At 41.5% G+C, this 27782-nt stretch overlaps 1 protein-coding gene across 1 annotated transcript in view; it reads right to left on the reverse strand.

Moving 5' to 3' along the window:
* The window catches only part of PIP4K2A (phosphatidylinositol-5-phosphate 4-kinase type 2 alpha), a 139397-nt gene extending 116413 nt beyond the window's left edge, over nucleotides 1-22984 (reverse strand). The window contains exons 1-2 of the mRNA XM_073677504.1: nucleotides 22827-22984; nucleotides 22130-22661 (exon numbers count right to left, since the gene is read on the reverse strand). Of these exons, the coding sequence (XP_073533605.1) occupies nucleotides 22130-22270 (141 nt within the window). The 5' untranslated portion in view covers nucleotides 22271-22661; nucleotides 22827-22984. The remainder of the gene's footprint in view (nucleotides 1-22129; nucleotides 22662-22826) is intronic.
* Between the last annotated feature and the right edge of the window lie 4798 nt (nucleotides 22985-27782).

The raw sequence follows: 27782 nt of genomic DNA on the forward strand, positions 1-27782 counted from the left end.
CTTTGCTTTAGGTCTCCTTCACACGTCAGTGTCTCCGATACGTGTGGCGACAGTTTCCACACGTACTGGAGACACTGACACAGGTAGACCCATTTAAATGAATGGGTCTGCTCACATGTCAGTGTGTTTCCACATACCTTGCGTCTGTGGGCAAAACACGTTGACATGTCCGTTTTTTTTCTCTCAGCATGGGCCACAAAATGTTCCATAGTGATAAAACACGGATGACATCCATGTGACACGTCCCGGCACCTGGGCATCAGTGTACAGTTAGCGCTGTTCCAAGCGCCGGGTGCAGAAGCAATCACTCATCATTGTCCCCTGCTGGCGCTGCGATCAGCAGGAGCAAGGGACCATGTTGTGAGTAGTATTCTGCTCCCCGACTCCTCGGCGTGAGCGGTCAGATGGGTTACAGCTGGGGACATCTTCGGACAGGTGAGTATAAGTGACCTCTGAGGCTTTGTCACGACCAGAAGTCCCGTGGCTTTTAGTGAACAGATGAGGACTGCTAGCAGCGAGCAGCAGCGGGGCCAGAAAAGTGAGAAGTCAGCAGAAGTTTTTCTTTTTTTTTTTAAATTTGGTATTGATGTCAAAAATGTGGATTTTTTTGTATATTCAAGTAGAATTCAACTCCATTTAATAAATTCACTCATCTCATAGTCATTGTGCAATGAATCTATACAAGAAGTAAAAGCATTACAACCTCTTGCAAGATGCCAAAGATGTTTACACCCAAATTTATCAACTCTTGCAACACCCTAAAATCTGCAGCAAAATCTGCTTATGTTCTAGGCAGATTTTGACCTAGATTTTCACCATTGCGTAACAGTGAGTGGCTCAGTGGTTAGCACGGCTGCTTTGCAGTGCTGGGTTCCTGGGTTCATGTCCCACCAAGGACAACATCTGCAAGGAGTTTGTATGTTCTCCCCGTGTTTGTGTGAGTTTCCTCCGGGTTCTCCAGTTTCCTCCCACACTCCAAAGACATACCGATAGGGAATCTAGATTGTGAGTCCCAATGGGGGCATTTTTGAGTTTGTTTTTTTAATATGTCATGTTCTCTATAAAACTGCTGTGTTTTTTACCTGCAGATTTTGTTTGCCTCATATCATTCAAGTTTATTGGGAAAATCTGCACACAAAACTAATTTTTCACGAGAGGGATTGACATGTTGCAGATTACAGGAAAAAAACAACAACTCACTGCAGGTCAGTTTTCTTTGCGTTAGAAAAAATATATATCACAGAGGGCACGAGATATCTATAAATCCCATCCACGCTTTTGGAACTCTAAGACGCTGTGTTTTTTTGCACATCGAAAATACACAGTGTCAAGAACTCACCAAATATTCATCATTGGAACTCAGTCAGTGCGCTCGCTCTGATGGGGGGGTCTCTTCTTGTCTTTTAGGCTATGTTCCCACACTGAGTTTTCGCTGAGTTTTTTACACTGCGCATTTTCAAAAAGATGCAAGTAACCTATTTAATTTAATAGATGCAGAAATGGTGCAACATCAAAAACTCACCAAAAGATCATCGTGGGAACGTAACCTTTCAGAGCTTTTTTTCTACTGATCTATGATGACATGAAAATCAGAAAATCAGCAGAGAAGAGTTCAGTAAAAGAAGAATAAAAGTTACAAACTCCCCATCAGAATGAGCTCACTGACAGATTCTTAGTTGATCTCATTCTGTAGCCAGTAATGAGCAGGGAAACAAATGGCTTTAGAAGTCAAATAGTGCAATATATTTAATTAATCCCAATTTCAATTCCCCAAATTATACCCTATCCTACTTAAGCGGAAAAATAGCGTCCGGGCGATGAGTTGTGCATCGCTGGGGTCCAGCTGTTGGAATCCCCAGTCCGAGAATGGGATATGCAACCCTGTCCTGGATGGAGTGAAGTATGCATGCTCGGGGTCTGCAGTATTCATGATGGGGCTGTAGAGCCCCTTTCTCGGAGACCGAGCGCTGGGACCCCCCGTGATCAGCAATTTATCTCCAATTCTATGGATAAAGGATAATTTGTTTTGTTTTTTTTATTTTTAAGGAACAAACCTTTAAGGGTTCTGTGTGCAAATGGAACGGTAGTAAGGAGCGTGTGTGACCACCAGACCTATAAAAAGGGAATGGAATATTGGTCCATTCACAAAGGAGACTCTGGGACACCCTCTTTTAGTAATCAGTGGGGGCCCAAGACATTTATCCTGAGGGTAGGTGACATTAGTTATTCATGAAATAATCCATTTAAAGGGTTTGTCCACTCTCAGAAAAGTGGGTCCCAAATACTGTAAAATGCCTATATACAACCACCGCAGCAGATACTCACAATTGCTGGGTGCAGCGCCGGCTCCCTGCTGCTTCACCAGTCCTGGTGTTTTGGCTACAGAGGTGACATCCCATCAACAGCGCATGTCACCGCTGTGGCCAATCACTGAGCTCACCTGAGAGTTGCTACCAACCTTCTCAGGTCCAGTGCTGCCTCTCTGCCGCTGCTCTAGTCTTTCATTACAAACTGAAGCTGTGACATCACTATAACAGTGTACATCACTGCTGCAGCCAATCACTGAGGTCAGTAGCTGTTCCATTTAAATGGCACAATTTACTGTGCTCAATGATTGTCTGCAGTGGTGATGTGATCACCGCTGCTGCCTTTCAGAAAGACCTGAGCAGCAGAGAAGAGGTAGTGCAGGAATTGAGAAGGCAAGTAAGAGCTCTTTTTATTATTTTATCTTAGAACTGAATGATTTAATACCCTTTAATAAACTTCCAGCTATTTTTTTATTTATTTATTTATTTTTAAACTTTTTTTTTTAGATAACACTTGCAAAATACAAGTTGTAAAACCTTAATAAAACCACAGATCTAAGTTGCAAGAACTTCAGTTTTTTTACCTTGTTATCTCCACAATACATATTTCCATCCCTTGGGCAAGGTTTCTGTTTATATCTATGAAGTTGTCTTGTAGTTGATGAGGGGCGAAAAGGGCGACACCTGGAAATTCCTCTAATCCAGCACCCAAAAAACCCAGAAAGTCTGATGATCGGCACTTGATGTTATCACAGAACTACAAAATAGGTCGTGGACTTTCACAAAACCAGAAGAGGAAGACAGAACAGAGAAGCAGCTAAGAACTTCCCCTAAATAAATAGAAGTGGATTTCGGGTTAAAATAGTTTTTGGCATTTTTGTCCTTCGGTGGAAATCACAAAAAGCTGCATTTTTCCCCCTTAAATTTAGACAGTGTTCAACAGCGTTTTTTTATGCGGTTTCCCTTTTATTTGATGAATTGACACGCCCACAGTGCACTTCCAAACTGATTTGCATGTAACAAAACCAGGAGTGGGTGATAAATACAGAAGTGGTGACGTGTTTCTATTATAGTTTTCCTCTGAATGTTCCTCTCCTGATTTTGGCTTACATATACTGATGCAAAATACTGACCAAATACTGAACGTGTCCTTACATTGTATGTATTCCGGTCTTTTAGGCTTCTTTAGTAACTTCCTTCTATGGTATTTGGTTAACAAGTTTTAAAAAGGTTATTCAGCACAAAGGATTGCATAAAATCAACACAAAGAGTCATGCAAATCAGAAACGGCTCAAGTCGAAACAACAAAGGATTAAATACTAAAAGCATGCAAAGTGCAAAACAATCCCGAAAAATCCCACAGAGATGTCATCCTGTACTCCACAACCGTTATCCAAACACTGCAAAGTATTTATTTATAAGACACCAACATCTCGCCCTGAGAGGGTGCTCTGCGCGGGACGCTGTTACTGACCAAAGATAATAGAAACTAATCCAGACTGTGAAATCTGGCCGCTGACAACCCGGGCTTCCAACAGCTGCTCTTTTAGCGGGGATGGAGCACGACCACTATAGTCAATCAGTGGTGAAAACTAGAGAAGAGCTAATAAATAGAAATTGATTCTACTCGAATTTTACAAAAATCTTACAAAAATTTTTGGCAAATGCGGATTTTTTGCAATAAGTATTCATGCGGATTCAGCAAAATGGCAACCACTGGACACCATTTTTCTGACCCGTGAAAGGCCATCAAGCTGTTAAAAAAAACACCTTATGCTCACCTCTACGCCAACGCTCACTCCTCATCGCCAACCGTTCGGTCCTCATAGCATCAGCATCTAATGTAGTGAAATCCCGGGCCACTCACACAAGGCCGGGTCTTCTGAGTTTGATAGGCCCCAGGAGGGTTCAGTGAATGCGCCCCCAAAGGTCAAGGCCCATGGGGACTTCAGAGCAGCCAACGGCGATCCAAAAGATGCAATGGGGACCTAACAGGTAGCGGTGAGGAGAGGAGTAGCCGGAGAGATGAGCAGATTAAGGATTTTTTTTTTTGCATATTAAGTTTCTTATGCTGTGAGGTCCAGAGAGACCCCTGAGCATAACAAAGCACATTAAATTTGCAGAGAATAACTTCTCAAATTTCCTGGGAAAAAAAATCCTAACAGGTGAATTCCAATATTGCCTGTTTCGCTCATTTCTAGTGACAACCCCTTTAAAGCATAGGAACAGGATTTTACAGTTTAAATTAAATTGCTTATTGTAGTCCACAGCTTCGTTCATAATTCTGCAGGCTTCAGAGCTGAATTCACGCAGCATTCCTTTTGAGATTGCATTTCATTTCCAATACCAACCTGCAAAAATGTGAATGCAATTCTGAACTATCATACAATCTATAAATAAGGATAAGAGAAGGAGGTGCAAAGCTGCTCAGTGAGGTTTCTCAAAACTCTAAGTATATACAAGTGAGTGCTTCTCACAAAATTAGAATATCATCAAGGTGTCTTACCCTCCTTGTGGAGTGTGTCAATGACTGCCTTCTGGACATCTGTCAAGTCAGCAGTCTTCCCCATGATTGTGGAGCCTACTGAAACAGACTAAGGGACGTTCGGAAGCCTTTGCAGGTGTTTTTTGTTAATTATTCTAATTTACTGAGATAATGACTTTTGTGTTTTCATGGGCTGTAAGGCATAATCATCAACATTAACAGAAATTAACACTTGAAATAGATCACGCTGTTTGTATAATACACGAGTTTCACTTTTTGTATTGAAAAACTGAAATAAACTAACTTTTGGATGATATAGGTGCTTCTCATAAAATTAGAATAAGTATCTTGAATGGAACTCACTGAAAGCTAGGTGGAGTTTCATCACATTGCACTTGGCAGCCAGGTAAAGATCAGTGTTAGAACTTCTGTCTCCTGATGTAAAGTATAGAGTCTTCAAGGTATCCAATCTGATGCATTTTCAGCCTGTCTCCTTGCCTACTGCTTGTGATAAGTTTCTCCATGTCAGCTATTACAAGCAGGAGGCATGTGAAACAGTTGAATTGCATAAAAGATTCAGCACATAGTACTCTCAATTAGTAAACAAAGTGTGAACGGGGGAGTTTTATAATTGCAGCTAATCATTGTATGGACTCACCTACTTTTCCATATAAAGCAGAAATTATATATTTAGCGGCAGGGGGGAGGGATTGGATAGATGATGAGGTCATCCTTTAGTTCACAGGAAGTGTACACAGGAGAGCACGTGCTGGGCTGATTGTCAGACCGGAGATCAAATGATAAAGCGTCAAATAATTTGAAATATACAATAATGCCCAGCCACAATGGTGACAGTGATGATAATGTCATAATGTCTATAAAGCGCTACTAAATATGTTGGTGCTATATAAGCCAGTACAGTAAATAAATAATATCAACCCCAGGACCCTCAATGGTCAGAACAAAAAGGCTTTGGTGAGACGGGATCTGTTGTCCTGCCCAAGCCTCGATACACAAGGCACAGAGGAACCTTAAATGTAAGTATGTCTGGAAAATGAATTAAAATTATAGACAATTTACTTTGTTTCCTTTTTCATTGTAAATCTTGAGACACATCCAGACTGATATTCTGACAAGTGTGTCCTGACACGATGCCAACTCTCAGGATACTGGGATAGGAATTCACACGCGGTTTTCTTGTTAAATTCAACTTTATAAAGAAAATCACTTTACTGCTAAGAAGTGAAAAATAAAAATCTGCATGGTGTTACATGCACCTGTTCTGCCCAAGATCCCCATGAGTCATGACAACACTTCTTGTTTAAATGTTCTAGTATTTAATTGATCTTCTAAACAAATTCTGATTTAATGCACATGGATGGGGATGATGACTGGATCCGCATAATGTCTATAGTCAAACTCCAGTGAGGGCTCGTGCAGACAACCTTATTTGACAAAACATCTGACTGCACTTGGACCCATGTTATTCTGTGGGGCCGCGCACGTCCGATTCCGATTTTTTCCTCGGACAGAGGCTGTCCCAAGGGAGGAGGCTGAGGGGGGAAATCGCAGCATGCACGATTTGCATCTGATATTCAGATCACACTCAGCCATACAAGTCAGTGAGTCCGTGGAGAAAAAAAAATATATATATATATATGGGCGGCACTCAGATGAAATCAGAGTGCAGTCCAATTTTCACAGACTGACAGAATGCAGATGATGGGGAAAAAAATATTTTTTATTATCATCTCCTTATCCGAAAAACACCCTGAGCACACTCCTGAGCACCATAATTGGCCCGATTTTCTCAGCTAAGAGATAATACAGCCGTGGGACCCTAGCCTTATTGGAGCCAGTTAGGAGATGAGCATTTATGCGAATAACGATCCAATGTCCTTTAAGGGGTTGTCCGGTCAAAAGTGATAAGTCTGCAGTTACTCTGTGTGACTACAGACTTATGAATCGCCCCGACGCACGCATTGTGCGCTGCAGGCATTCACTGGTTTCATACCCAGGACCGGAGGGTATGTATGAGTTATACATGCCCCCGGCCAGTCAGCGCAGCCTCGCTCCATACACTTGTATTGAGCAGGGCCATGTCCGTCTAGTGACGTGACCGGCCAGTGGGCGTGGATGAACAGAAGGCGTGGCCTCGCTCATACAAGTGTATAGAGAGTGAGGCCACACCCACTGGCCGGGAGTATGTATAACTTATACATACTCTCCGTTCCCAGCTCAGAAACTGGCGAATCCCCGTAGCGCACAGTGCATCCACTGGGGGGATTCATAAGTCTGCATTCACACAGAGTGACTGCAGACTTATCACTTATGACCAGACAACCCCTTTAAGGCTAAACTGCCAGAACACAGGACAAGTGTAGTCAAAAAAGGAAAAAGTTTTTGGTACACCCTTTTTATATTTTACATCTAACTTTAAGGTGCTTAGCGCTAACACAATCTCTTATTTCATATGAATGTAAAAAAAATATATAAAAAAGGTGAATCAATAAGAATACAATGCAATAGGGAAGAAAAGTCCAACTCGCCATCTAGATCCTACTAGTTCCCTCAATCTTCGGCTTCGGGAGGACTGAGAGGTAAAGCTTAGGTTTTTATCTTTTAATGCAATGCAGAAAAAGCAGTGGAAGTAAGTTTGTGTTGCTGCAGCACCTGCCTCCCCGGAAGTGACAAAGCAGTCCAATTCCCACCCCTATACAGACTCGTTTCATATTCTTCAGCACTGCAGAGGGGGAAGGGGGGCACAGAAATTTACTTTAAACAGAACCTGTCGCATTGATCGTGCAGTCTGATTTTCAAGCAGTATACAGCAGAGCAGGATGACTGGTGTAAATTGATGTATCATTTTGCAGGAAAAGATTTGGTATAACTTGGCACATTTTGGGGCTTATGACTCCAGTATGCAGCCCTAATCAATGACTGACAACTATCCCTGCAAGACTGTCAATCACCAATTAAGACCGCCCACTGGACTCCTCAGCCTAGAACGTGCAGGGATTCTAATGAATAATCTGAAAGTTTTACTGAATCTTTTCCAGCAAAACCAACAAACAATTTGCTCCTAAGTTCATTACTCACCCTCCCCAGGTCCAATGTTGAGTCTACACCGCTGGCCTTGTTGTCTGTGATTGTCTGCAGCGCTGACATCATGCCAGGTATGCTGCACCCAATAACTGAGCTCAATGGCTCACAGTGGCTAGTGCCATTAGCTCTCGCAGAGCACCAGAGCTGACTGATTGGCTGCAGCACTGTCAAAGAAACATCAGCGCTGCAGACAATAACAGACACAGGGAGCAGCACTCAGTGATGGACCTGGGACGGGTGAGTAAAGCACTATTGTTTTTTTTTGCAGCTGGGCCGACTAAGGTATTCTGAAAATGGAAAAGCACTTTAGAAGAATCCATGCAAAGGATTGTGGTAGAGGTGAAAGTGCTACATGATATATTTGGTACAGTTCAACAGTTGACACCACTAGCACTTTAATTAAAAGAACATTTTTCTCTTACATGTTGTCAAACTACAAGTTCCAGCATTCTCGCAGACCGCACTAATCATTTCCACAGCCTGACCTAAACAAGAAGAGACTGAAAAAAATATAAAGCAAAATTTTTGAAACATTTTCTAAAATCCGCCCTCCAAGCCACTTCCTGTCGAAACTCTGCACATTTCTGCTGTCACATTCCAGTCGTCCGTTTAATTTACTACTGAGGAAATGATAGAAAATCCACAGAAGCTCGTGCCGCTCAATGAGCAAAATACAGACATTTACTGGGAAATCAGAACAATAGAATATAAGCGATGAGCCGTCTACGAAATGCCGAGTCAACCTGCGAGGCATTGCCGCTCTCAACACAAAACCTTTCCACAATCCGCCAAGTCCTAATGCTGATTCTCTACAGTAACAGCAGTTATTATACTATATGTGCAATTACTAGGTTTTCTGCAATATTTCTTCTAGACAGGGTGCAATTTTTGAGAGAATTTCATACACAGCATTTCGACAGAAACACTTCAGCCAATCACTGAGCCCATCGGCTACAAAAGCAAAGCTCAGTGAATGCAGATGTTACCAGAGTCTAAACTGTTGGTGACTTTTGGAAAAGAATCTGCAATGACTGAACGTCTCTCCTAAACAGTTCAAAGTTTTAAAAACTTTTGTCAAAAATTTGTAGTGTCATTAAAGAACACATTTGAACTATATGCAAACAAGTGGGGTTTTTTCCCTCATTTTTGGGACTGTCAGACACTTTTTTTTCCCCAGGTAGATGATGCTATTAAGAGCAATAAATCTGCGCTGATACATCGTGCACTAGACAAAGTACAGTAGAAACCACTTCCTCGGGAGCACACTCATCCAGCCACTCACACGTCACAAGCGTTAAGCCATAACATAAGAGAATTGCTGTAACATAGGGAGGTAGAGCGGGGGGGACCCGTCTCTTATTATTGTGCAGCCCCCAAATCACAGATTCATTAAATATATGAGACACATAATGATGATTGATATAAACTTTTCTGCAAAAAAATCACTTCAATCAGTAACTGTAGATGTAGCCGTCATCATGTGCACGCTAATCCAAAGGTTTGTATATTGGTGAATAGGACTTATTTTATCATAAAGAGTTGGTTTTATTTCCACATCTATTCCTCTGGACATATTGAAGGGATTTGCAGCAAATATTATAGCAGCCGTCAGATCAGCTGTAGATGGAAGAGACGGCCAGTCAGTGGGTGCTACATGGCGGACAATGGCTGTCCATGTAATACAAGGAAGGATAAAGTCCTCCTGGCTATAAGGAATTCCTCTGTATAGTGTCTCTACGCCCTAAAAAAAAAAACCACACATGGATGATATTTGGTGGCTTAATCCATTTTAGTCAAAATTTAATATACTATATAGTTTATGTAATTTCAGATCTGCATATGTTACTCAATATTTATTATGGAAATTATAAAATCTAAATGGCTGCTATGTAATACTACATTTCACCTTCAGAACTGACATGGGAGGTTCTATAAACCAGAACCTCCAATTTCTAAATCTCCAAAACTTACGATAGAGCAGTTTTGGCCAGAACTCTAGAGTAAAACTGCAAACTTTTTGAACTACTCAAAGTTTTGGAAACTTTTGTCGCTTTTGGTAGTTTTACCATGAAAAATGGGCAGAGCTTAAGCAGGAAAGGGCATGGCAAACCACACCCGACAAATTCATCATAATTTATACCAAAAAAAGTGTAATCAATTATGACAAAAATGTATGGCGTTGGCACACAAAAGTTGAAGATTTGCACCAAAGTCATTAAGAGGTGCTCTCTTCTTCTTGCATGTGGCAGGTTTAACTCAGCGCTCCCTTCATTAAGAATGTCACTCAAAAGAGTAGTCTACATGAATAGGGGCCCTTGTTTCAGCGGATTACTATTACGGACGCAACACAGGTCCATTAACGTCAATTATATGCTTAATGCTCTTGGGTCCCCAACCACAGTAAAGGCACAAGTTCCCATTGCAAAAACTAATTTATGGCACAGAATACTTTTTCACTGGATGTTTCTCTATTGAATGGCCTAATACTCAATGCTATAACATACAGTAAAGGTATACCAATGCATACCATTCCAAGGTTTGCCAACAGTATACTAAAAGGACCATTGCATGGCTTCTAAGCTTCCTCACACTGGCATGTCACTCTCCATAAGGAGAAATGTTACCCCATGACATTTGGATATATCTGGTTCGTGCCCCAAGAGCTTACCTCAAACATTAAAAAGTACTCACATAGACACCCCTACATGTAACTCATACAGTTGAAACCAGAAGTTTACACACACTATATAAAAAGACACACATGCATGTTTTTCTCAATATGTGACATGAAATCAGAATAAACCTTTCCCGTTTTAGGTCAATTAGGATTACTGTAATTTTTAATAATTTGCCAAATGCCAGAATAACGAGAGAGAGGGAATGTTTTAAGGCATTTTTATTACTTACTGCAAAGTCAAAAGTTTACATACACTAAGATTACTATGCCTTTAAACAATTCTGGACTGCCCATATGATGATGTCATGTGTTTGGAAGCTTCTGATGTTTTTTTTGCCAACATCTGACTTAGTTAGAGAGACACCTGTGGATGTATTTTTATGCACATCTGAAACATACTGCTTCTTTGTGTAGCATCATGGGAAAGTCTAAAGAAATCAGCCAATATATCAGGAAGAGAATTGTGGACTTGCACAAGTCTGGCTCATCCTTGGGTACAATTTCAAGATATATGAAGATGCCTCGTTTCTGTACATACAATTATACGCAAGTACAAACAATATGGAAACGTCCAGCCATCATATCGCTCAGGAAGGAGACGGGTTCTGTACCCCAGAGATGAACATGCTTTGGTCCGATATGTGCATATCAACCCAAGGACAAAAGCAAAAGAACTTGTGAAGATGATGGCGGAAGCTGGTAAGATGGTGTCAATATCCACAGTGAAACGAGTACTGCATTTACATGGGCTCAAAGGCCACTGTGCCAGGAAGAAGCCATTACTCCAAAAGAAACATATAAAAGCCAGATTAATGTTTGCAAATGCACACAAGAACAAAGACCTTCATTTTTGGAAACATGTCCTGTGGTCTGGTGAAACTAAAATTGAACTTTTTGGAGATAACGACCATCGTTATGTTTGGAGGAAGAAGGGAGAAGCTTGGAAGTCTAAGAACACCATCCCAACTGTGAAACACGGGGGTGGCAGCATCATGTTGTGGGGTTGTTTTGCTGCAGGAGGGACTGGTGCACTTCACAAAATAGATGGAATCATGAGAAAAAAAGATTATGTGGCAATACTGAAGCAACATCTCAAGACATCAGCCAGGAAGTTAAAGCTTGGGCAGAAATGGGTCTTCCAAATGGACAATGACCCGAAGCATACTGCCAAAATGGTAACAAAGTGGCTTAAGGATAACAAAGTCAATGTTTTGGAGTGGCCATCACAAAGCCCTGATCTCAGTCCTATTGAAAATTTATGGGCAAAGCTGAAAAGGCAGGTGCAAGCAAGGCGACCTACAAACCTGGAATCAGTTACACCAATTTTGTCAGGAGGAATGGGCCCAAATTCCGACCAACTATTGTGAGAAGCTTGTGCAAGGATATCCCAAACGTTTGACCCAAGTTATTCAGTTTAAGGGCAATGGTACCAAATACTAATGAAATGTATGTAAACTTTTGACTTATTCTGGTATTTGACAAATATCAAAAATGATGGTAATCCTAATTGACCTAAAACGGGAAAGATTTATTCTTATTTCATGTCAGATATTGAGAAAAACATGCCGATGTGTCTTTTTATATAGTGTATGTAAACTTCTGGTTTCAAAGGTACATCCTGTAACCATGATTATTCCACCCCAGGATTCCTGAAGAACTCGACCTATAAATGAATAAATAGGATGATAAGAGTAGAAATCAATTCAGTTTAATCACACGCAGACGTGGAGGAGGATTGTGCCTATTGTTCCTCCTCTGGAGAAGACGCAGTCATGCGTGCAGCTACACGTGGCGCCGATATGCTTCACTTCAACTAATCATGGCTCTATGGATGGTTGAAAGGGGACAGAGGACCGTGTCGCCTGCTTCAATGCTCTTTTTATTACTCCCAGTGTCAATACAGAAGAATTTACACCTCTCTGCAATAAAGACGTCCATACTTTGCATCATATATATAATAAAGGTATCAGGCTGAGTTCAGATGATGCATTAGTAAGGAATATAAATGAAGGAGTTATATGTTGGGCTCGGCTAGAGGTGCACTGGACTTCTACCATACCATGATCTCATATGGAAGCTGAGCCGACAGCTTCTCTTAGAATCCAACACAAGGATACATCGTTGCATGCTCCATTGGTGGCATCCGACTGAGGGATATGAAGCCCCTTGCTAGTTCTCCCCTCCAACCACCAGCACCAAGACTACAATATAAATTTGGATACCCAGGTTCCAGTGTTGTCTCTCACTTGCACTGGAGCATCAGTACTTCTGATTAGGGATGAGCGGACCCATGGAAGTTCGGATTCTGGTACCCAACCCGAACTTTAGTCCATAGTTTGGTTGGTTTGGGTACCAGAACTGTACCCGAACCCTATTGAAAACAATGGGGACCCGAACTTTGGATCTGGAAAACTCTCTCTCTCTCTCATCCCCGGACTTCCCCCAGAACTCCGAACATTGCAATGGAATTCCGGGAGAAGTCCGTGGTCGGAGTGTAGCACCAGACATTAACTGTATGGTATGAACCCCGAACTTTTAAAGTTCAGGGTCACTCATCTCTACTTCTGATCTATGCAGTTGACATACCCATAAAACAAAGTGACAATTCAGACATCACGTTGTATTGCCGAGCAGTATCATAGTGCTAAAAAAATTTAAAAAAAGTGAATATAAAACAATAATAAAATAATTATTATTAGCACCATGGAAATTATATATATATATATATATATATATATATATATATATATATTAAAGACAGCACCATTTAATCATTACTCACTAGTGGGTGCCAGGCCTCCAAACAGTCTATCCAAACTGTTGCATATCATTAGAAAGTATATCAAAAGGCAGCACTCCAAAAGTTCTTTACAAAAAATGGACTTTAAAGAGCCCAAAAAGCAACGTTTCGGTTCACAGAACCTTTTTCAAACCGAAACGTTGCTTTTTGGGCTCATTAAAGTCCATTTTTTCTAAAGAAATTTTGGAGTGCTGCCTTTTGAAAAAAAAAAAAAAATATATATATATATATATATATATACATATACACACACATATATATATATATATATATATATATATATATATATATATATATATATATATATATATATATACACACACAAACACATTAAAAATAATATATATTAAATTATATAATTATATATTACAAATAACAATTCCAATATTCTTTCACGGTATGTGCACACAGGGTCTTTTTCTTTTAATCCGCCTGAAAAAGTGCCCCATAAAATAAACATAGTGCACGCCAACGTGAAAACTCCATTGCTGTGCACATAAACCGTCTTATGTCGCTTCTTTTAACTGCTTGATGGCTTGGATTCGGAAACCCTATAGCGGTTAAAAGGCGTGACGTGCTCAGGCTCCAGGAAGCTTCTGCCTGCTGTACATAACAGTATAGGCTGTACATAACAGTATAGAGTTAGAGACCCCAGCCGCAAGAACGATGGAAAGCCCACTTTATGGAATCTACCGCTGGCGGTTTCCAGAAGTGGCACCGGAATCTAAATGAAGCCATGTGCACAAAACCTTACATCAGTCTGATCCATGTTAAAATGGGAACCAAGGCACCAGACGTCCTCCTTTGGGTCACTTTATAAGTATTGTCAGACACAAAAAAAATTTTTCACAAGCAACGTTTTGGCCATGCAGGGCCTTTATCAAGCCATGAAAGTAAGAGGTTTGCTTACTTTTAAGGCTTGATAAAGGCTCCGTGTTGCTGAAACATTGCATGTAAAAAAAAATGTTGTGTACCGCAATAAAGTAACGCAAAGGAGGACGTGGTTCCTGAATTTTTATATTGCTACATACTTGTGGATGGTTGCACTAAGTCCACATTCACATGTTCAGTATTTGGTCAGTATTTTACATCAGTATTTGTAAGCCAAAACCAGGAGTAGGTGATAAATACAGAAGTTGTGATGTGTTTCTATAGTACTTTTCCTCGGATTGTTCCACTCCTGATTTTGGCTTACAAATACTGATGTAAAAAGCTGACCAAATACTGAACATGTGAACGTGGCCTAAAACTGCACAAGATACACCTATTGCAAACATAGGGATCCACGTTGATCTAATGTCCAGGTACTCCCGCTGATTTATGACCACATCAAAGTTCAGCTCTACTTTGATATGGCCTGTGATCATAAATCAGCACAGTGTCGCTCAGAAAAACACAGATAAACTGATACAAACTTCAGTCAAAACAAGCTCACTGACAGATTCTCAGTTAACTAATTCTGCAGCCAGCAATATGCAGGGAAAAGCCAGAGGGTGCAAAACATTTAACTAAACCCAAATGCAAAAATTACTTTTAGTCCAGGAGTTTATATCCTTTAATAGAGAGGGGTGCCTCATCCAGAGTCTCCATCACGTGAAGCGGATAAAATTATCGTTCCCTTGCTACAGGAAACTCAGTTCATTGATTTGAATAGCACGTTTTATTTAACCTGCGGTGGTGCTGACGGTACATAAATCAGCCCCCGAAGTCATATCTGATCATGAGGGCAACCTGTACCCCTTTAACACTACCCATAGACCGACAAGTGTAAAATGCAGACGTTACATTGAAGTGAACGTCTTATTTTCACCTTCAGGGTAATTCATAAAGAGCCAGATATAAACACAGATGGATACAAATGTTAAACAGTTCTGCAGAAATAAAACACAGAATATTTTGTAGAAACCAATGTCAGCGATGTAACAATCGTCAGCTATAAATATCTATGTATTCATGGCCTAAAAATGTCAGATCACAAAGAAGCAGAGTCTCAGCAACTCCGAGAAAATGCAGGAAATAAAGGTTTTGCCTTAATCAGCTCCTATAAACCAGGGTGCAGGAATATTCTGGGACTCCTTAGAGTATGGGGTTCCTCTAAAAACAGCAATACATGTCACCCTAATAGTAGGAATAAGATGGATGCTGGGGGATAAATTGCCCTAGGTTAGGACAAATCTCATACCCGAAAATCTTAGGGCTCAAATATACACTGGAGAAAAGTTATCCAAACTTTTGGCCAACTAATTACTACTAGTGAATGGCCAGCGGGTTACTCCATGCTCCCCACATAGGACACATGCACATGTAGGCTACTGACCATACACATGGCAATGCTGGACGAACGTTCATATGGCAGATAGCTACTCCCCCATACACATGGACGTTCAACTCGTCCAAGTGTTCACGCGATTTCAACAGGGAAAGAAGAGAAATTCGCCACCATACACCTCTAGGAGCGGAATATCTGCTCCGAAAACAAAAAGGATCGGGCATTAAAACTCCTAACTGCCCCATTCCTCTCTCCCCCAACATTATCTGTAGTGTATAAGTCTTAAAGCCCCCATTCACATCAGATGGTAGGCCAGTTGTGCCATTATTGGGCACATTTGGTCATCGTTCATCCTTAAGGGCATGGAGTAAATAGCCAAAAAGTCAGCCACCTTTAAGATTTGATCACCAGTGTACTAATATTTTTTTTTGCTGGTCTTCACTGAAGATCGGTCACTTTTCGACACTTGCTACATAACCATTTTAGAACCTTTTTTTTTCCCCTAGAAAAACTATATTGTGCCATCCCTCCTGGAAATGTTTCACTAAATTGACAAACGAATGTTCCTATTCTCCTTGTCTACAGGAATGTCAAAACTTGTTCCAACCAATGGCTTCCATCGGTGAAAAAAACCTTTGCCTAAATTATTCTAGTAGGGCATGTAGACACCCCACAATGCCGGACCCATGGCAGTTAGCCAGAGTGGAGAACCACTGCAAAAAACGGCTGTCACTATGGAGGACTCAGCACAAGCATGTACTAAATGCATCAACCTTTGTCCTTACCGGCATTCACTTTTATTCTGCAGGTCCATGACAAGCCGGACCCCATGGCAAACCGCAGCACAGACCCGCTGAAAACTGTGAAGAGGGGCAGCAGAAAAGAAGATCTGCAGCCCCTTAATCCTCATATGTCAAACCCCCCCAATCCTAGCGATCACTGATAATTTATTAATGGCGAGTGTGCAATGTGACGGACAGGAACGGGCAGCTGCACAAGAACGTGGCTCTGCAATGCTACAAATACACACATGCAACTAAAGGGCTGTGCATCCTGCATGGATTACCATAAGGAACAACCTTATGGTAATCCATGCAGGATGCACAACCCTAAAATCAACCGTAGCCCCCAACCATGTCAAATCTGAGTCTGGAAAAGTTGGACGATATCAAATATGGCCGAAATTAATAAGGATGATCAGCTGATAATTTGCTTAGGAGTCCACCAGCACATCATACAAAGGCAGTTTTATCATGCTGAGCCCTAGGAAAGCTGAGTGACAACCTGTAAGTGTGGAAAAAGTAGTAATATCAATTGTCACCCAGTTTGGCATCTACCATTAGGGCACATGAACGCCATTAGGGCACCCCCATAGGAGCCATTGATCTGGCAAGATGTCCATGCCAGAGCAATTACATAACGTCATTTGATTGGCCATCATTTAATGCTATATTTCCCCTGCAGCCAAAAGTATCACCCCCCCCCCCCAAAAAAAAAAAAAAAAATCAAGCATTTTCTAGGGGTCTCGGGAGCAGGATGACTTTCAGATTGAAGGTGTTGTCTGTGATGGATTTGTTACAGCAAATAACAGAAAGAATTCACTTTGGAACTACATATATTATTGAAAATACCATGTACCCTGCCCACCACAGGCACATTTATTATCCAGCCGGGCCATGCAGAGACTTGTAGTTCCATCTTTGCAAGCGAACTCCCACCACCATCACCCCGCCTACCTCCGCTTTCCCTCAGTGTCTTAATTTAAAATAATGTCATAGGGTGAATACAATAATTAGTTTTGCTGGAAGCTGAACAACATCTGCTTCATTTAATGATCAGTCAGAACACTTTGTAGTTCAGCTTTCCAATAACGCTACGATTCTTAATAAGTCGCAGCTCGGGCAGAAAAAGCCCGCAGAGATATTTAAAGTTTTATGGCTTCAGCCATCAGCAAGTAGAGATCATATTTCTTTCTATCCACTAATCAGATTAAAATTACATGGGTGACACTCCAAGAATTGCAGAGGTTTATAGAACTGGCAGATAAGGAGCAAGCAAACAACACACAGACATGGGATAGACAGACAGACAGACAGACAGATAGATAGATAGATAGATAGATAGATAGATAGATAGATAGATAGATAGATAGATAGATAGATAGACATAAGATATAAATAGATAAGGGATAGACAGATAGATAGATAAGGGATCGACAGATAGATAGATAGGGGATCGACATAAGATATAAATAGATAGATAAGGGATAGACAGATAGATAGATAAGGGATAGACAGATAGATAGATAGGGGATCGACAGATAGATAGATAGGGGATCGACATAAGATATAAATAGATAGATAAGGGATAGACAGATAGATAGATAAGGGATAGACAGATAGATAGATAAGGGATAGACAGATAGATAGATAAGGGATAGACAGATAGATAGATAAGGGATAGACAGATAGATAGATAAGGGATAGACAGATAGATAGATAAGGGATAGACAGATAGATAGATAAGGGATAGACAGATAGATAGATAAGGGATAGACAGATAGATAGATAAGGGATAGACAGATAGATAGATAAGGGATAGACAGATAGATAGATAAGGGATAGACAGATAGATAAGGGATAGATAGATAGATAAGGGATAGACAGATAGATAAGGGATAGATAGATAAGGGATAGACAGATAGATAGATAAGGGATAGACAGATAGATAGATAAGGGATAGACAGATAGATAGATAAGGGATAGACAGATAGATAGATAAGGGATAGACAGATAAGGGATCGACAGATAGATAGATAGGGGATCGACATAAGATATAAATAGATAGATAAGGGATAGATAAGGGATAGATAGATAGATAAGGGATAGACAGATAGATAAGGGATAGATAGATAAGGGATAGACAGATAGATAGATAAGGGATAGACAGATAGATAGATAAGGGATAGACAGATAGATAGATAAGGGATAGACAGATAGATAGATAAGGGATAGACAGATAGATAGATAAGGGATAGACAGATAGATAGATAAGGGATAGACAGATAGATAGATAAGGGATAGACAGATAGATAGATAAGGGATAGACAGATAGATAGATAAGGGATAGACAGATAGATAGATAAGGGATAGACAGATAGATAGATAAGGGATAGACAGATAAGGGATCGACAGATAGATAGATAGGGGATCGACATAAGATATAAATAGATAGATAAGGGATAGATAGATAGATAAGGGATAGATAGATAGATAAGGGATAGACAGATAGATAAGGGATAGATAGATAAGGGATAGACAGATAGATAGATAAGGGATAGACAGATAGATAGATAAGGGATAGACAGATAGATAGATAAGGGATAGACAGATAGATAGATAAGGGATAGACAGATAAGGGATCGACAGATAGATAGATAGGGGATCGACATAAGATATAAATAGATAGATAAGGGATAGATAGATAGATAAGGGATAGATAGATAGATAAGGGATAGACAGATAGATAAGGGATAGATAGATAAGGGATAGACAGATAGATAGATAAGGGATAGACAGATAGATAGATAAGGGATAGACAGATAGATAGATAAGGGATAGACAGATAGATAGATAAGGGATAGACAGATAGATAGATAAGGGATAGACAGATAGATAGATAAGGGATAGACAGATAGATAGATAAGGGATAGACAGATAGATAGATAAGGGATAGACAGATAGATAGATAAGGGATAGACAGATAGATAGATAAGGGATAGACAGATAGATAAGGGATAGACAGATAGATAGATAAGGGATAGACAGATAGATAGATAAGGGATAGACAGATAGATAAGGGATAGACAGATAGATAAGGGATAGACAGATAGATAAGGGATAGACAGATAGATAAGGGATAGACAGATAGATAAGGGATAGACAGATAGATAGATAAGGGATAGACAGATAGATAGATAAGGGATAGACAGATAGATAGATAAGGGATAGACAGATAGATAGATAAGGGATAGACAGATAAGGGATAGACAGATAGATAGATAGGGGATCGACATAAGATATAAATAGATAGATAAGGGATAGAAAGATAGGAGATGGAATCACATAAAATCTAGACAAACGCTTGTCCTGCCCTTGGTGGTCACATTCTGTTTTAAGGCACAATAGAGGACACAGTCACATTTTAACAATAGTTTGGGGTCCCACCATCAGAAAGCCCCCCTAGCAGTCAGTCATTACACATCCTATCTGGGTCTGTTGTGCGTCTTCCATACTGTTATCATGACATGTACGGAACAGTCTGACAAGTCGGAGTGACGTTTCGAGTGACCACATCAATAAGAAATTTCATATAAATCAATTGCCTGTAACCCCCAAAAAAACTTAAGTCTTGGCTGCAAACTTCTCAGTACATTAGCATCCTGTCAGCTGAGATCTCTCCGGTTCATCTTCAAGTACAGGTTTATCGGGGAGGGCTTACATCTTACACTTTAGGAGCAAGTTAGACCAGTCTATGACCTAAATTGACTTTCTACATTCCAATAAAAAGTATTGTGAAATCTTGCTCCCATGATTGGGAGAAAGCAGCAAATTTTTGACAGAGCGGTTAGTTGTTACTTGGGCTTTGGCACACTTGGGTTAAATTGTGACAAGATTCTCAGAGCTTAGATCTGCATGTGATGAAAGAGGCATCAGTAACCCTGGGACCCTGAGGTCCACTTTCATCCAGGAGGCTGATATGCACCATATCTACAGCTCCATCTGACCGCAGGCTGTGCAGCCGCTAACATCTGAGCCCGCACATCCACATCGTTTTCTGCAGCAAGAACTCCTCTTATTCCTCAAGAGATAAAAGGAGAAATTCTAGGAGACTGCAGTCACCTCGGACTAGGATGGCAACGTACAAGCCGCAGATCATGGACGGTCATACACCTCCTCACTTGGAGTCAGAGAACACGGAAACTAATCACTCACCAGGGTGAGGAACTAAGGACATGTTCTCAGAAGCCTTCAGCAGTGACCTCTGCAGGGGACAGGCTGGACAATGGCCGGCTACAAAAGTGGCCATATTGCCTTTTAGTCTATATTGGCCACCAAGTTCATTCAAACTGAGCATACTTGGTCAATAACACAGGGCGAAGGGAGAACAATCTTACTCCATGGAAGGATCTTTAAAGCGGTTGCACACATTTGAGGACAATTTGTTTCCTAAATACATGGAATTGGAGCTAAAACAATTTTTACAGTTTGAGTTCATTAAAAATGCAGCACCGTTTGCCTTCTATTGTCTTTAAGTTGCACTGTCAACTGCAAAATGAGTTAACTGAGAATCCATCAGTGAGCTCACTATGACAGTTTAATAGAGTTTGGAACTTTTTTTTTTTGAGCGCCAATTTGTGACCACAGATTACATCAAAGTTTAATGTGTAGGGACACAAAGCCAAATACAACATTCTTAATAAAGCCCAATTTCAAAAATAATCTTTAGCCTCAAATACAAGTTAAAAAATAAATTGTCCTCAAAAAATGACTGTTGGATGAAATTTGCAAATATGGCTGACTACTGTCTGTGATTTTTTTTTTAAATGGACTCAAAGTAAGAAATGCCATAAAGTAACATAACTCCTATTACCAGAAGTATAACTATAGTGGATGCAGGCGCCCCCTGGCCATGGGGCTTAGGGGGGTCCAGAATATCCCTTTGGCCCATATGACATAATCAATACTATTAAAGATTGGGAAACCTGTTAGAAATTTAGTATTGGGACCTATAAGTTACACCGCTGACTACTACTCCCCCACTCCAGCACCACTGCTCTCATCATCCCCTTTGCTGACAACCATCAATTATTGGTCTTAACAATAACACTGCCAATGCCAACTATTGGCTGCAACAAGTATATATGCATGTACGGCACATCATACATGCAGGAAAGTTCAGAAAAGACCACCGGAGAGCCTAAAGGATTCAGCAGCAATAAGTTATTTCAGTATTTTATACCATTTTCTACTAGGAGTTAATTATTCCAAAAAATCCTGGACAACCCCTTTAAATCTCATCCCTTCCAAAAATAAAAAAACTTTTGGCTGAAGCGTATGGCCACTATCATTGTGTCTCTTTGCTGTTCAGTACAAGAAGGGTTAAAATGCCACCGTCACTAAGATTAATGATCACAAGTGGCTTCAACAAGAAGTGCCAGCCTTGCCAACCACAAGACAAGGGCAGCAATGGTGATAGCACATTGCATGAAGAGTATTTAAGAAGTGAATGAACTGAATGCCAGTGTTGTCTCATTCACCCCCTCCCGCCTTCCCCCTGGACCATGCCCCGTCCGTCAGTCCCATGCCACCTATTGTACTGGACGGCAGATGTGGCGGCACATTGTGCTCTGGCTTTGTACCGGCCACTGGCTGGAGCCATGAAGAAATAAGCGATGCCCCATTCATTGGGGGCCAATTCTTCTTACCGAGTGATTGACTCCCCACATCAGGACGCTGAGCAGAGGGTCGCTGGACCGGAACAGCTTCACTTTTTGGGCCACAAAGTGTTTTTTCTTAGTCTTGGTCTTACTGGCCAACGTTGCGGCGACGCTGCTGGCTGCAGCCATGGTCTGGAAAAAAATCCTCTTTGCAAGATGGTCAGCTCCCTGCAGTGTCCGAGCCTCATCCAGAGACACAATCTGCCCGATCCTGCAAAGTTTTACACCGATTCATAGATGGGAAAAGGAAAAAAAAAATCCCAATATTGTGCCAACGTCAGCTGCCTGGCACAGGCTTTATAGCTCCAGCCAGGAAAGGAAAAGTCTATGGGGAGAGATAGATGTCTGGGAGAGATCTCCTGGATGGATCTCCTAGTTGTAGAGGCGTTTCCCTTTATCTCCCACATCCACTGGAGAGCGTGGGCTTCCTCTGGTGTCAGGCTCACTGCAGCAGTGGCATCTGCCCATCCATGTCCTCTGTGCTGGGTGACAGCAGATGATGCTGCACCAGCAGCTCCTTCTGCAAAACACAGACACATATAGGTTGCTGCTGCTCGTGGCTCGTACACCCACATTCACACACACACTCCCTGCTCCCTCCTACCGCAGCCTCCCTGCAGTGCCCAGCAGACAGCACACAGACAGACATGCATGCCCTGCAGTGCCCTCAGCACAGTGCCCTCACCACAGCTCTCCTGTACAGTGACTGCTGCCTATCCTCCAGCCCCCGCTGCTTGCTCTGCACTTGGCTGCATCTTCCCAGCGCTTCCGGCCGCTCGCAGCTCTGTCTGCACTGACTGACAGCATCAGAGGCGGAGGAGCGCGGAAAGGAGGCGCGGCCGGGCCCGGCCTCTGTGTGTGTGTGTGCAGGGATTCTTGGTTTCATCAGCCAGTGCCTTAGGCAAAATACGTGCGGGAGGGCGTGAAAAAAAAAAAAAGATCTTTTTTTCTGCAATACATCATGTAAGTTGTCAGTAAGATTTTCACTTTGGGTTGAGTTATTTTATTGAAAACAAATGTACATGACTTACAGAATAGACAAATCCCAGCTTTCTATTTTTCCTGAGCTATAACTTTTTTAGCTTTCCATCCGTGGAGTTTTTTTTTGCTTTTCTCAATACGAGCTGTTGTTTTTATCAGTACCATTTTGGGGTCCGTACGTCTTTCTGATCAGATTTTCCTTTCTTTTTTTTTTTGGGAGGGGGGAGATGAATATTAATACAACAATTCTGCCACTTCGATTTGTTTCCTCCTGGATTTCCAAGTTGTTCCATCCATAGAGTTGTATTTTTTTAGTACGAGCTCTAGTTTTTATCAGTACCATTTTGGAGTCCGTACGTCTTTCTGATCGGGTTTTATTCTCTCTTTGGGAGACAAGATGAAGAAAAAAAAGAACAGGAATTCTACCATTTCGATAGGATACATTTAATACGCACACGCAGTAATACTATGAACTTTTATAATTTTTTCAAAAAATGTTTATTTTATGTTTTCTATTTTTATTGGTCCCCTAGAACAGGGATGTCAAACTCAAACACGCAGAGGGCCAAAATGAAAAACTTGGACAAAGTTGCGGGCCAACTAGTATACAGCATAATGGGCCCGCATAGTCATCCATACAGTATAATGGACCCCACATAGTCCTCCATACAGTATAATGGGCCCCACATAGTCCTCCATACAGTATAATGGGCCCCAAATACTCCTCCATACAGCATAATGGTCCCACATAGTCCTCCATACAGAATAATGGGCCCCACATAGCCCTCTATACAGAATAATGGGTCCCACATACCCCTAAATACAGAATAATGACCCTACATAGTCCTCCATACAGTACAATGGGCCCCACATAGTCCTCCATACAGAATAATGGGCCTCACATAGTCCTCCATACAGTATAATGGCCTCACATAGCCCTCCATACAGTATAATGGGCCCGCATAGTCCTCCATACAGTATAATGGACCCCACATAGTCCTCCATACAGTATAATGGCCCCACATAGTCCTCCATACAGTATAATGGGCCCCACATAGTCCTCCATACAGAATAATGGCCCCACATAGTCCTCCATACAGTATAATGGGACCAACATAGTCCTCCATACAGAATAATGGGCCCCACATAGTCCTCAAATACAGAATAATGGGCCCTACATAGTCCTCCATACAGTATAATGGGCCCGCATAGTCCTCCATACAGTATAATGGACCCCACATAGTCCTCCATACAGAATAATGGGCCCAACATAGTCCTCCATACATAATAATGGCCCCACATAGCCCTCCATACAGTATAATGGGCCCCACATAGTCCTCCATACAGAATAATGGCCCCACATAGTCCTCCATACAGTATAATGGGACCAACATAGTCCTCCATACAGAATAATGGGCCCTACATAGTCCTCAAATACAGAATAATGGGCCCTACATAGTCCTCCATACAGTATAATGGGCCCTACATAGTCCTCCATACAGTATAATGGGCCCACATAGTCCTCCATACAGAATAATGGGCCCCACATAGACCTCAATACAGAATAATGGGCCTCACATAGTCCTCCATACAGTATAATGGGTCCACATAGTCCTCCATACAGTATAATGGGCCCCACATAGTCCTCAATACAGTGTAATAGACCCACATAGTCCTCCATACAGTATAATGGGCCTCACATAGTCCTCAATACAGTGTAATGGACTCACATAGTCCTCCATACAGTATAATGGGCCCCACATAGTCCTCCATACAGTATAATGGGCCTCACATAGTCCTCCATACAGAATAATGGGCTCTACATAGTCCGCCATGCAGTATAATGGCCTCACATAGTCCTCCATACAGTATAATGGCTTCACATAGTCCTCCATACAGAATAATGGGCCCCACATAGGGGTGGTGGTTCTGGTGTCGCGGGCCAAATAAAATCTCCCTGCGGGCCAGAGTTTGACATCTGTGCCCTAGAGAATTTGAACCTGCATTCACTGATTGCTTGTACAATACATTGAAAACTGATATTTCAGTTTTTCTTTTTTAATAAATTTGCAAAAATTCCTACATTTCTGTTTTTTTAAGTCAAGATGGGGTGCAGAGTGTACTTCAATGAGAAAAAAATGAACTTTTTAGAATTTACCAAATGGCTGCAATGAAACAAAGAGTGTAAAATTTAAAGGGGTCTGAATACTTTCCGTACCCACTGAAAGCCGTCTATATGGGCATGTAGGATATAGGAAGTTGAATAAAATTACACCTTGATATTTGTGATCCAATGTTTTATTCCCGAGAAGTCCATGTTTTTCCTAATATGTAAATGAGCAGTTAAGATCTATAGGCCGGATATAGATCTGCCGGAGAATCTGCCTCCAGAGCTTATTATAAATTAAAGAACGCGTTACCAATGTGAGACATGTAATGACTGACAGTCTGCTCTCCTGATCTACATGTCTCACCCTTTCATTTACAATATGCTCTGGAGGCAGATTTTCAGGGAGATCTACGTCTGGCCCATAGATCTTAACAGCTCATTTACATATTAAGAAAAACGTGGATTTCTCTGGAATAAGACATCGGATCGCAGATATCAAGGTATCATTTTATTCAGCTTCCTATGACCTACATGTCCATATAGACGGCTTAGGAGGGCTGATCCTACTGGCAGATTCCCTTTAAGTAATGGTATATCCCAGTGAAATGCCATCTTTTATTGACATCGAAATACTCTAATCTCTTTAGGACTAGAACAATTTTCTTTTTCCTCTTTGCATTTCAGTCGTCATAATTTTTCTTTTTTGCATTTACCTCTTTTATATTCATTTTTATTAGGGAAAAGATGTAGAAAAATGTACGGTAATTCTACTGTCGTTTTTATATCTTTTTTCATGGTATGCCCATACTGAATATGTGTATACAACTTAATGTTTTGCAAATGAAGTTTAAACAATTTCAATAATTGTAAAAAAAAAAAAAAATGTCCAGGAGAGATTTTTTTTAGCAGTTTGTTAGCATAACCTTTTTAAATGTTGTTTATTCATTTACCCTTTTTTTGACTCCCATAGCAATTTTTTTTTTCAAGCTTCATAATATAGAATATCACTGTAAAAGTCCTGGACATCCCCTTTAAAAAGAGATTGGAAGCATAAGATACAGTGGCTATTAGATGAATATATAGGTAAATATACAGTAATATGAAAAAGTTTGGGCACCCCTATTAATCTTAAGCTTATTGTTTTATAAAAATTGGTGTTTTTGCAACAGCTATTTCAGTTTGATATATGTAATAACTGTTGGACACAGTAATGTTTCTGCCTTGAAATGAGGTTTATTGTACTAACAGAAAATGTGCAATCTGCATTCAAAAAAATTTGACAGGTGCATAAGTATGGGCACCTCACCAGAAAAGTGACATTAATATTTAGTAGATCCTCCTTTTGCAAAAATAACAGCCTCTAGTCGCTTCCTGTAGCTTTTAATGAGTTCCTGGATCCTGGATGAAGGTATTTTTGACCATTCCTCTTTACAAAACAATTCCAGTTCAGTTAAGTTTGATGGTCGCCGAGCATGGACAGCCCTCTTCAAATGATCCCACAGATGTTCAATGATATTCAGGTCTGGGGACTGGGATGGCCATTCCAGAACATTGTAATTGTTCCTCTGCATGAATGCCTGAGTAGATTTGGAGCGGTGTTTTGGTTCATTGTCTTGCTGAAAGATCCATCCCCTGCGTAACTTCAACTTTATCACTGATTCTTGAACATTATTGTCAAGAATCTGCTGATACTGAGTGGAATCCATGCGTCCCTCAACTTTAACAAGATTCCCGGTGCCGGCATTGGCCACACAGCCCCAAAGCATGATGGAACCTCCACCAAATTTTTCTGTGGGTAGCAAGTGTTTTTCTTGGAATGCTGTGTTTTTTTGCCGCCATGCATAACACCTTTGTAGCGCCGGCGTCCCTGCCCTCTGCTAGGCAGGGACGCTGTTCCCCTCACCTCCCTGCTCCGTGCCCGGCGTCCTCCTCCCGCTCTGCTGGCAGCGCGCGCTCCTTCCCGTCCACTGTGCTTAGGGCGCACGCTCTCCCTCCCTCTTAAAGGGGCCGCGCGCGCCGTCCTAAGGAGTCCCCGGCCAATGGCCGGAGGACTTCACCATATATAAGGCACCTCCTCCAAAATGGAGGTGCCCGAGCAATGTTGTTGCACTGTTCACTACTCTGCTTCAGCCCTCAGGTCCCGTTGCCAGTTACCTGCCAGTTACCTGCCAGTTACCTGCCAGATTCCTGCCTGATTATCTGCTACCTGTCTGCTAGTCTGAGGTCCGATGGTCTGCCTTACTACTCCTGTCAGTCTGTCTAAGGACCAGCCTGCCCGCTCACCTGGGAGCGCACATCAGCCACCTGCCTGCTTGCCTGAAGTCCGACGGTCTGCCTTCCAACTCCTGTCAGTCTGTCTATGGACCAGCTTGCCCGCTCACCTGGGAGCACACACCTGCTACCTGCCTGCTAGTCTACCTGGAGGCTCCGCCGTCACTGTGACCACCTGCCTGTCCAGTGACTCCTGCTCGCTCACCTGGGAGCGCTCATCTGCTGCCTGTCTGCTAGCCTACCTGGAGGCTCTGCCGTCACGTGCTGTGACCACCCGCC

This window comes from Phyllobates terribilis, unplaced genomic scaffold (genome assembly GCF_046119375.1).
Source record: "Phyllobates terribilis strain yellow unplaced genomic scaffold, ASM4611937v1 Scaffold_4__5_contigs__length_816908805, whole genome shotgun sequence".
Taxonomy (NCBI): Eukaryota; Metazoa; Chordata; class Amphibia; order Anura; family Dendrobatidae; genus Phyllobates; species Phyllobates terribilis.